Raw genomic sequence first — 11,654 nt, 5'->3', positions numbered from 1 at the left:
TGCAGAGAAGAAGAAGAAATGGAAGAAATGGAGAAAACACCGCAAAAGAAAAAAAAACAACCACAAAGGGTGGCGAAGAAAGAAGGCAAAAAAAGAAAGATTGATTCGGAAAGTTTCTGTATGTGTTGCAGAGAAGAAGAAGAAGAAGAAGAAATGGAGAAAACACCGCAAAAGAAAAAAAAACAACCACAAAGGGTGGCGAAGAAAGAAGGCAAAAAAAGAAAGATTGTTCAGATGGATTCGGAAAGTAAAACTGAATCCAAAGACGAGTAAGATTCAAAAATGATTATTTTGTTGTTATAAATATATATTCTATTTTTATTGATTGAGTCTTTTTTACTGCTTGTTCAAATTTGAAATAATTTCGGTTTATTTGTGAATTAATTGAGGATCACATGATGATGTATAAGTATTGATCATTTTGGTTCATTTCTACATTTATTTAAGGTTCATTTGGTTTAGTTTCACTTGGATTTGGTGAAAATTGTTCATGTGTCATATTAAGTTAGTTACAGCTCTGATATTTGTCACCAGTACACATTCGATGTGTTTTTGTTGATGATTGACTCTATTTGACTACTTTTACAAATCTGAAATAATTTCAGTTCATTTGTGAATTAACTGAGCTTTACTTGGCTACTTGTTTCTCTGGTTGTTTTCGAACATGGATTGTATGTTCAAATCATTTAAAATTTTGGTTCATTTCTACTTGAATTGAGATTCATCCTGATTTTAACTCAACATTTTTTGTATTGATTTTCAGAAGCGAAAAAGTAGAGGAGATTAGTAAAAAAAAAAAACAAAAAGAAAAAGAATGAAGAGAAAAACTGACGGTGCTGCAAAAATAGATGTTGCTCTGGATGAAACACAGAGAGATGACCGTGACTCGACGGACGCGCGATATGATTTATCACAGACGTAAGATTAAGTTTCTTATACAAATTTTTTTTCTTTCTCTGCTGAGTAGTTTTCCTAAAACCTTATGTAATTTATTTGGTTTTACTGAATAATATATAATTTTTTACTTAGACTGCCGACTGTAAATTTGGGTAGTGAAAGTGAACCTGTGTTTCAAACCCAGACGAGCTTGGACCTGTCTGTAAATGCATCGGGCAAAGCTGAGTAATTTCTCTTAACATTTATTTACTTCTTCTCCTTTTAATTATAATGTCTTGGTTGATGATTGTAATTTTGTATTTTTTATTAGAAAAAAAATCCCTAAATCCCCAGTTACATTTTTTACAAGAAAAAATGGCATAAAAAAAAGAAAAAACAGAGTTTACAATCCCCAACTATGTAAGTTGAAATACTTATGTTGGTCCTTTAAATTTAGGTAATAATTTTTTTTAATTACTGATACGGAATTTTATTTACTACCAGTAGCCCAGTAGCTGATCTTGAAGAATAAATCCTTGTGGTTTGAGAAGAAATTCAGTCTCAACCTCTGGATATGTGAGTTTTTTAATTTACTTTCCTATTCTAATCGATGTACAGATTTCCAATTTACTTTTCTATTTTAATCATTCAACATTAACTCCTTTGTTGTTTAACTTCATTAGAGTTCTCATTGCAATGGCTCTTCCAAGTTCTCTTGTGGAAGAGACAAAAAAAAAATAAAAAAACATTTACCTCTATCCCTTCGAAAACACAAATAGAAGAAGCTTTTGTTAATAAGTAAGTTTTACTTAAAATCCTTTTTTATTAGTTTTCAAGTTATATAATAATAATTCCGGTTCATTATTGAACACTTTTCTGTTTAATCCAGCTTCCCTCTGGAACCGCAATAGCAAGCCTGCGAAGAAAATTTGGCAAGGCAATCGGACCAAGAAGCTCCTCTTAATGTGTAAGTTTTACTTAGAATCCTTTTTATTAGTTTTCATGTTATATAATAACAAATAATTTTGGTTCATTATTAAACAATTTTCTGTTTAATCCAGCTTCCCTCCGAAACCCCAACAGCAAGACCGAGAAGAAACTTCGGCAGGGCAATTCGAGCAAGAAACTCCATTTAATGTGTAAGTTTTACTTAAAAAATTTTTTATTAGTTTTGATGGTATATAATAATAATTTTGGTTCGTTATTGAACTCTTTTCTGTTTAATCCAGCTGCCCTCCGGAACTCCAGCAGTAAGCCTACCAAGAAACTTCGGTAGGACAATCCAAGCAAGAAGCTCCACTTAATGTGTAAGTTTTACTTAGAATCCTTTTTATTAGTTTTCATGTTATATCATAATACATTTTGATTATTTTAAACACTTTTATGTGACATATTGTAGTTCTCTCCGTCCTCGCCATTGGGAAGATGACGTACCTTCATTCGGACTTGTGGTGCACGAAATTGTCGTGATCAAAGGATCATAAATGCGTTCAAAGATGTCAAATACAATAGTAAGAGGTCCTATTTATAATAAACTAGCTACTAGGGTTTACATGAGTAAGTACTTGATGCATAAATCCACTTCTGGGGCCCACTTGGTGTGTGTTTGGGCTGAGCTTAAGTGTTGCACGTGCAGAGGCCATTTGTGGAGTTGAACGCCAGTTTTTGTGCCAGTTTGGGCGTTCAACTCTGGTTTTAGATCCTTTTCTGGCGCTGGACGTCAGATTTGGGTAGAAAGCTAGCGTTGAACGTCAATTTACATCGTCAATTCTTGGACAAAGTATGGACTATTATATATTGCTGGAAAGCCCTGGATGTCTACTTTCCAACGCAATTGGAAGCGCGCCATTTCGAGTTCTGTAGCTCCAGAAAATCCACTTTGAGTGCAGGGAGGTCAGAATCCAACAGCATCAGCAGTCCTTTTTCAACCTCTGAATCTGATTTCTGCTCAAGTCCCTCAATTTCAGCCAGAAAATACCTGAAATCACAGAAAAACACACAAACTCATAGTAAAGTCCAAAAATATGAATTTAACACAAAATCTATTAAAAACATCCCTAAAAGTAACCAGATTCTACTAAAAACATACTAAAAACAATGCCAAAAAGCGTATAAATTATCCGCTCATCAACTTGGCATAAGCCCGCTAACCTCTCAACGAACAGTAACACAACTTGAAATGTTGGTAGAGGTGGTGATGGATGCTGGGGTGATAGTGGCCTTGAAATATGCAGAGGAAACAAGTGCCGAGCCGAGTTTGAGCATCCCTGAAGAGTTCAAGACTCCGATGAAAGAAAAGAAATAACAGAGGAGTTGAGGGAGAAATATTTTTAGTGGATGATGCAAGTCAAGATCGACAAAAAGGAGGCAAGCAATGAGTTTGAAACCATTTTCAAGTTGGACCACAAAGCTCATTTAGAGGGGGGTAAATGCCACTTCTTGTCTCTAACACCCGGACATGATGTAGAAAATATGGTAAATTCTTCGGCTATTACATTACCATTGTTCATTTCTTATTTTAATTTATGTTCATTTGGTTTGGTTTCGCTTAAATTTGCTGAACTTATTCATGTGGGGTTGTATAGTTAGTTTTAAGCAATTTCGGTTCATTTGTAAATTGACTGAGGTTCACTTGATGCTGCTGTTAAGTATTGAACAAATTTAGGTTCATTTCTTAGTTTAATTTACGTTCATTTGTATAGTTAGTTTTTGTTCAAATCTGAAGTAATTTCAGTTCATTTGTAAATTGACTTAGGTGGTCCTATAGGTTATATACCCATAGGTGGTCTATTTGGTTCATTTGTATAGTTAGTTTTTATTCAAATCTAAAGCAATTTTTCTGTTAATTCTAAAAAGTTATATTCCCATATATGTAATAAATTTTGTTCCTATAGGTGGTCTCCACAATGTGTATGATTCTTAACAACTAAAAATGTCGCAGATTTGATAAACAAATATACTGCATCCCACCAGAAATTGTGGTAAGCCAATTTTTTATTTCTTAAGTAATTTCGGTCCATTTTCTGGTTTAATTGCTGTTTATTTCAATCCAGAAATGAATTTGATGTTTTTTATTGATGATTAAGTCTTATTTACTTCTTGTTCATATCTAAACTAGTTTTGGTTCATTTGTGTGTTAATTGAGTTTCACTTGATGCTGCTGATAAGTATTGACCAAATTTGTTATTTCTTAAGTAATTTGGTTCATTTATTAGTTTATTTCAGTTTATTTTGTAGAATTTCATGTTGGGGAAGCATGAGCACGAATACAGTGATCCAAACACTAAAAAGGCCTACCACATCAGTAAATTTAAGGACTACCTACCTTTTCTTGACAAGAAGAAACTGGCATCCCATCCATTTGTAAGTTGTGATTTCTAAAACTTCTTTAATAATTCTGTCATTTGCTATTATTTAGACTGAAATATATTATCATTTTTTCAAACTTCAGCTGTTTGTGCCAGTTTTCCATGGAGGCTATTGGTGGTTGTGGATTGGTAATGCTCACAAGAAGGCCTTCCATGTGCTTGACCTAATCAAGAAAAAAGAAATACCTGAGACAAGAATTATTCTAAATAAATTTGTTGTAAGTTATTTACATTGATTTGATGTGTTTTTGTTGTAAATTATCTTTTATTTCTAGCCATTATTGCTCTAATTAAAATTATATCAATCATTTTTTGTGCCTGATTGAGCATTGAGAAGTGCACTTTTTATATCCTTTTCAAGGCTTAATAGTATTCCAAATGAGGGTCTATGCTAGGACAGAATTTTTGGTGGACAACGAAGAGAGCGTTAAAATACTGTATATTTCGATCACCGGTCAACAATCGTATGAATCTTCCTATTATTATTTCTTTTCTAAAGTACTGTTATTAATATGTCTTAGTGTGCTTTTCTGTGTCTCTCCTCCTATTAATCATATTTTACTTTCTTATTTCTTTCTTAGTTATGATTGCGGAATATATGTAATAAAATAGCTGGAACAATTGATCCCACAAAGATAAAAAAAAAAAAGGGAAATACAAATGGAAAAACTTTAAACAAGTAAGTATCATTAGTAATTTTCGATTCATTTCTTATTTCATCTGGGTTCGTATTAAGTAATTTCCTTCAATTGAATTGTAGGAAGAAGTAGATGCTTTTAGGCAGAAATATGATCCAACCATTCTCTTGGACAAGGTAAATAAATTGAGAGACAAAGTCATCGAGGCATCTGAAGCCATAAGAATCTCAAAGCCATTCGCTGCCCTCTCAAGTCCTTTTTGCGAATTCTCATCTAGGGATATAGAAAGTAAATAGGTTCAGTCTGCCAAAATTATAATTAACACTATTTTGTAAGGAATTGTAAAGAGGCAAACACTTCTTTAACTTGTAAATGTTAATGTATTTATTTGAAAATCTTTTCTTAATTTCTTTTTGATTTATTTGTCGAAAACATCTGGGCAGTATTCAATGAATTTGAATGAATCTAGGTTCACACTGAATGGAGTGAATGTATTTATCAAACGTCAAGAGCGACAAAAACAGAAAATGAACCGAAATTTATACACTAAGTGAATCGAAAAAAGGTATTCTAAGAACTGTTTGCCACAACACAATTGCAAGAGCTAATTTGAAAAATAAAAAAATGACTACTCAATAAAACATAACACAAATAAAAAATTGTTTACTACAACACAATTATAGAAACCAATTTGAAAAACTAAAAAGTGACTATTCAATAAAACATAACACAAAATCAAAAGTTAAGCCCCTCGTTTTCATCAAAGGGGAAAACATTATATGACTAGAACTCAAATGAACCGAATTTCAGTAATGCAGGAATCGAAAATTATGTTAATAAAAACCGAAACTTCTATCGTCCTCCCTAGAATAATTCATATCCTATGCATGATAAAGACTAGAGCTTGATGGAATCATTGATCCACCATTTAAAAGGTTCAACTGCAAAAGAAAAAAAAATCATATATTAGCAAAATGCACAAACGCTTTTTTCCCTAATCAAAAGCAAATCGATGTTACCTCGCTTAGAGCTAGATTTTTCTTTTCCTTTGATCCCAATCTATTCTTGGGACGTCCTCTTGTTCTAACACATGGGAGGCTTTGAAGGTTGTTAACATCACTCAATGTAGCGTCTTCATGAGATAACGAATATTTACCTTTACTTTTTGCTTGATATTCTTGCATCTTAGCCATGACATTATCAAAAGCCCGGTGTAGAATTTCAGTCAACTCTTCAGAATCTGACACAAATTCGCAAATATTGTGCGACCGAAATACCAAATCGTCGAATCTCTTGCTTCTTGGCTCTAATAGAGACCCGTCTTGGCTGCTCTTGATATGTGTGTGCCTCCTCTTTATGTTCTTACTCCAGCGTTTCAATATATATTTCGGTGTCACTTTATCTACTCGCTCAAAACTTAAGGCACTCAGATAATGACGGCACAGTATACCCCTTGACACGAACAACAAGCACTGGCACTTTACTTTGCGTCATATTGCGTCGTAAGTAACACCAAACTTGTTGAATGCTGAGTTAGAAACCTGCTTTACAACTTCATATGCTGTAAAACCTAGAGTGGAATACGTTGATCTTGTGATGCAATTCACTTTTCCTCTGAATTATGCTTGAACTTCCCTAAAATTCTTGTGAGTATACACGTGCTGAAATTAAGCCTCTATTGGTGATTTTGTTGCACACGGTATTACGGTGTGAAAATCTACAGCATCAAATTCTCTCTCTCTCTCTGCTCTTTGCTTCCTAGGCAATTATCATATTGCTTTACAAATTGAATCAAGGAGTTATTGCGTGTAATAAACTTGTTAAAAAAAACATGCATCCTCTCGTTCCTTTGTGTGCTTCTCATCTCCGCTCAAAAATGGTGATCAAGATAAATTGGAATCCATAAATAACAATCTTCAAATAGCTCTGCAAATGAACTGAAAATCAGACACAAATGAACCAAAAGTTATACTCATTTTCATAAAAAAATAACATCAATTAATTTGAATTAAACCTCAGTTACCTCAAAGCCACTTATTCCCTCCAACACCATACTTCATTAGAAAATCATTCTAATTTCTGTTAAATGCATCTTTTGTAAACGAGTTCCAAGCAACATGACTCATCTCTTGTTCGATTTTTTTGTGTCGCTTGTAGCCGTTTAATTTTCTTGGGATCTTCTTGATATGCCAAATGCACCACTGGTGAATTGTTGTTGGCATACAGGTTGCATCAATGTGCATTGATCGATATATATATATATATATATATATATATATATATATATATATATATATATATATATATATATATATATATATATATATATATATATATATATATATATATATATATATATATATATGGATAAAGTACTAAATTGATCCCTTACGTTTGGGCGTAATCCTGTTTTGGTCCTTAAGGTTTAAAGTGTTCTATTTAAATCCAAAAAAGTTTCATTTAGTTTCAATGTAGTCCCACTGTGAGGTCAAAGTTAAATAATTAACGGAATATCCTACATGACAGTAGTACAAGAACAACGTCGATAATATGGAGAACAAGTACAAGATTCAGAGGTACAAAATCAACCGTGGATGTATCAATACATTTATTTATCATTTTTTTTACAATTTAAATAAAATATTTTCTATAGAACTAAAGAGAATGATAAATAAATATTTTCAATCAATACATTTGTAGAACCCTATATTTGAAAATCTTTTTTTAAATTCTTTTTTATTTATTTGTTAGAAATATCTGGGCTATATTGAGATCACATTAATTTAAATGAATCTAGGTCCACACTGAATAGATTGAATGTATTTATCAAACCTTAACAACGACAAAAACACTAATGAACCAGAATTTAGACACAAATGCATCGAAATGTATTCTAATAAACACCCAAACTATTTACCACAACACAATTGCAGAAATTAATTTGAAAAATCAAAATGTGAATATTCAGTAAAACATAATACAAATCAGAAATTAACCCTCATTTTCATCAAAGGGAAAAATATTATATGAGTAAAACATAAATGAATCGAAATTTAGACACAAATGAACCGAAATGTATTCTAATAAGCACCTAAATTGTTTACCACATCACAATTGTAGAAGCCAATTTGAAAAAACCAAAGAGTGACTATTCAATAAAACATAAAACAAATCAGAAATTAACCCTCATTTTCATCAAAAGGAAAACATTATATGAGTAAAACATAAATGAATCGAAATTTATCTTATTAAACACTAGAACTCCTATCATAGTGCCTCATATCCTCTCCAGGATAATTCATATCTTGTGCATGATAAAGGCTGGAGCTTGACTGAATGATTGATTCTCCATCTAAAAAGTTCAATTACAAAGAAGTAAATCATATATTAGCAAATGTACTAATATGCACAAACACATTTTTGCTTAATCAAAAGCAAATCAATGTTACCTCACTTAGAGCTGCCTTTCTCTTTTTCTTTGACGCATTTGCGATCTTTTTTTCCATATTCGATCACAATCTATTCTTGGGACGTCCTCTTGTTTTAACACGTGGGGGACTTTGAAGCTCGTTAACATCATTCAACATAGCATCTTCATGAGATAACGAAAATTTACTTTTACTTTTTGCTTGATATTCTTGCATTTCAGCCATGATATTATCAAAAGTGCGGTGCAAAATTCCAATCAACTCCTCAGATTCTGACAGAAATTCACAAATATTATGCAAGCGAAACACCAAATCATCAAATCTCTTGCTTTTTGCCTCTAATAAAGGCTCGTCTTGACTGCTCTTGATATGTGTATCTCCTCTTTACGTTCTTACTCCAGCGTTGCAATATATATTTCGATGCCACTTTATCTACTTGCTCAAAGCTTAAGGCATTCAAAGAATGACGACATAATATACCCCTTGACTCAAATAATAAGAACTGGCCTTTTACTTCGCATAATATCGCATCGTATGTAACAACAAACTTTGTGAATGTTGAGTTAGAAACCTATTCTACAACTTCATATGCCATAAAATCTAGAGCAGATTATGTTGATCTTGTGATGCAATTCACATTTTCTCTAAATTGTGTTTGAACTTTCGTGAACTTCTCATGAGTATACACATGCTGAAATTGAGCCTCTATTGATGATTTTGTTGCACACAGTATGATAGTATAAAAATCTGCAACATCAAATTCTCTCTCTCTTTGCTCTCTACTTCGTAGGCAATTATCATATTACTTCACAAATTGAATCAAGGAGCTATTGCGTGCTTGTTAATTGTTAAAAAAAAGCATGCATGCTCTCGCTCCTTTGGTGCTTCTCATCCCGGGCCAAAAGTGGTGATCGAGATAAATTGAAAATGACGATTCTCTCTCTCTCTCTCTCTCTCTCTCTCTCTCTCTCTCTCTCTCTCTCTCTCTCTCTCTCTCTCTACTTCCTAGGCAATTATCATATTACTTCACAAATTGAATCAAGGAGCTATTGCGTGTGATAAACTTGTTAAAAAAAAGCATGCATGCTCTCGCTCCTTTGGTGCTTCTCATCCCGGGCCAAAAGTGGTGATCGAGATAAATTGAAATCCATAAATGACGATCTTCGTATAGCTCTGCAAAATGGGACACAATTCAAAAATCAGACGCGAAAAAGAACCAAAATGTATCTACCCAACATCAATTAATTCGAATGAAACCACGGTTACCTAAAAGCCATTTATTGCCTCTGACACCATACTTTGTGAGAAAATCATTCCAATTTCTGTCAAACGCGTCTTTTGTAAACGAGTTGCAAACAACATGACTAATCTCTTGTTTGATTTTTTCATATCGCTTGTAGTCATTTAATTTGTTTGGGATCTTCTTCATGATATGCCAAATGCACCACCAGTAAATTGTTATTGGCATACAGGTCTCAATAGCCCTTTGCATCGATACACATTGATTGGTAAGAATCCCTTTTGGTGCCTTCCCTCCCATACAACGAAGTTAACATTCGAATAACCATTTGAATAATTGGATGTCCTCATTTTTCATCAAAGCGCATCAAAAAAGTGTCGACTGACTGTGGTGATTCACACCCACAAAAAAACCAAAAACCATATTGTACCTGAAAAAATGGACACCAACAACAGTTATGAACCGAAAGTTTTAGCTCTATGAACTGAAAACTATATCGCAGTAAATCGAATACCTGTTTGTGTTGTAAGTGGTATCAAATAAAACAAAATCTCCAAAATACTCAATGCAGTCCTGTGTCTTGTATCAGCCCGAAATGCGTTTTTGATAGACTGATCAGCTTCCAGGTTAAGCTCAAAAAAGAAATTTTGATTCTTCTCTTTCATTCTTAATAAGTACTTCCCAAATTCTTTGGCATCATCTTGTTCGAAAATATTTCGTACTTCCCTTGTAATGTAATTTTTAACATCTTTTTCAATAAAACTTAGTTCGCAATGACTGCCCGCTGCTGCTATAAATGACTGATATGTTTTACTCAGTCTGATTCCGACTTCCTCATTGTTTTCAATGGTGCGACGCACAAACATGCTTAGCTCCCTGTGATGTTTAAGCATCTCTACTCGATTTGGACAGCAAAAGTGTGAATGATTTAGAACTTTAGAAATTATCCAAAAACCAACGTCCTTCAATATATATACATAAATCCTAGTTGGACAGCTGAGGAGTTTGTCTTCAGAGTTGGAGAGTTTAGATTTTCACTTCCCCTCTATACTATATGTAATTAGTTTATTCTTAATTTCATCTTCCTTTCAAGTGGCGTTCTTTATTTTCGTAGAAAAACCAGCAAGTTTAGAATAATCTTTGTAGAATTTTTCAGTTTTTTTTAGTGTCTTAAAAGTGATTCCAATTTCTTGGGATAAATTGTTCATCAATAACACACATAAACTGTAAAATAAACCAAAATACTATTATAATAAAATTATTGTTTAACAATAAATGAATCGAAATTTGTCTATTATATAAATTTAAATTTAGAAACACTTGTATTTAGAATGAATCGAGAATATTACTAAAATAAAATTATTGTATAATATCAAATAAATTAAAAATTGTATTCATAAACAATACTAAATTTAGCAATTGTATTCAATTACATTCAATTTAAAAATGTTTACGTTAAAAGGTGACGCATGGAGAGCAAAATAACTTGGTTAAACTTGGATAAGGAAATTACAGGATTGGGAACATTATTGATCCAAAAAAGGTTACTCTTTTCGCGTGGCACATACACAAGGCTCAAGACTCCGAAACTGGCACGTGAGGTAAACATCCTCTAATTGCCGCATAACACGACGCAAAGGAGTTGCTCGCTTCATGCTTTTTCGATCACTTACAACTGAAGACATCTCAAGAGGAGAAACGATCGAGTTTTTGCGAAGATGGACATGGACGTCGACGAAGCTTCTCGCCCCAAAGAGGGAAAGACCATTTTGGTCATTTTAGTGGGAGCACCGGGAAGTGGCAAATCAACTTTCTGTGAAGAAGTGATGCGTTCTTCAACTCGCCCTTGGATTCGCGTTTGCCAGGTTTTTTCTTCCTTCTTTCTTTGCCTCCGCCTTTTACCTGTTTGATGAAATGCCTCACTGGGTTTCACTTTCACCTTTCAGTTTTTCGGTATTTTTAGCTAGTAACTTATAGGGGCTTAATATAGCATTGGATATTGATGGGCAAAACAAATGCGCGAGCTTAAGGGTACGTTCAGGGTGGTAAATTTATTTAACAATGTCTAAATGTGGCTGGCATAAAATCAATTGATAAACTCCCA

The 11,654-nt window shown here is 33.3% G+C and overlaps 1 protein-coding gene and 1 long non-coding RNA gene across 2 annotated transcripts in view; both read left to right on the top strand.

The window, feature by feature from the left end:
- LOC110268000 lies at positions 3,247-3,803 on the top strand. The gene is made up of 2 exons (XR_002356001.1): positions 3,247-3,351; positions 3,771-3,803. It is a non-coding gene; the product is annotated as an uncharacterized LOC110268000 (long non-coding RNA).
- The window catches only part of LOC107625784 (transcription factor bHLH140), a 4,347-nt gene continuing 3,718 nt past the window's right edge, over positions 11,026-11,654 (top strand). The window contains exon 1 of the mRNA XM_016328497.2: positions 11,026-11,415. Coding sequence (XP_016183983.1) covers positions 11,269-11,415 — 147 coding nt within the window. The 5' untranslated portion in view covers positions 11,026-11,268. The remainder of the gene's footprint in view (positions 11,416-11,654) is intronic.

This window comes from Arachis ipaensis, chromosome B02 (genome assembly GCF_000816755.2).
Source record: "Arachis ipaensis cultivar K30076 chromosome B02, Araip1.1, whole genome shotgun sequence".
Lineage (NCBI taxonomy): Eukaryota > Viridiplantae > Streptophyta > Magnoliopsida > Fabales > Fabaceae > Arachis > Arachis ipaensis.
Note: the sequence above shows the minus strand (reverse complement) of the source record. Positions and strands in the feature narration are given on the sequence as shown.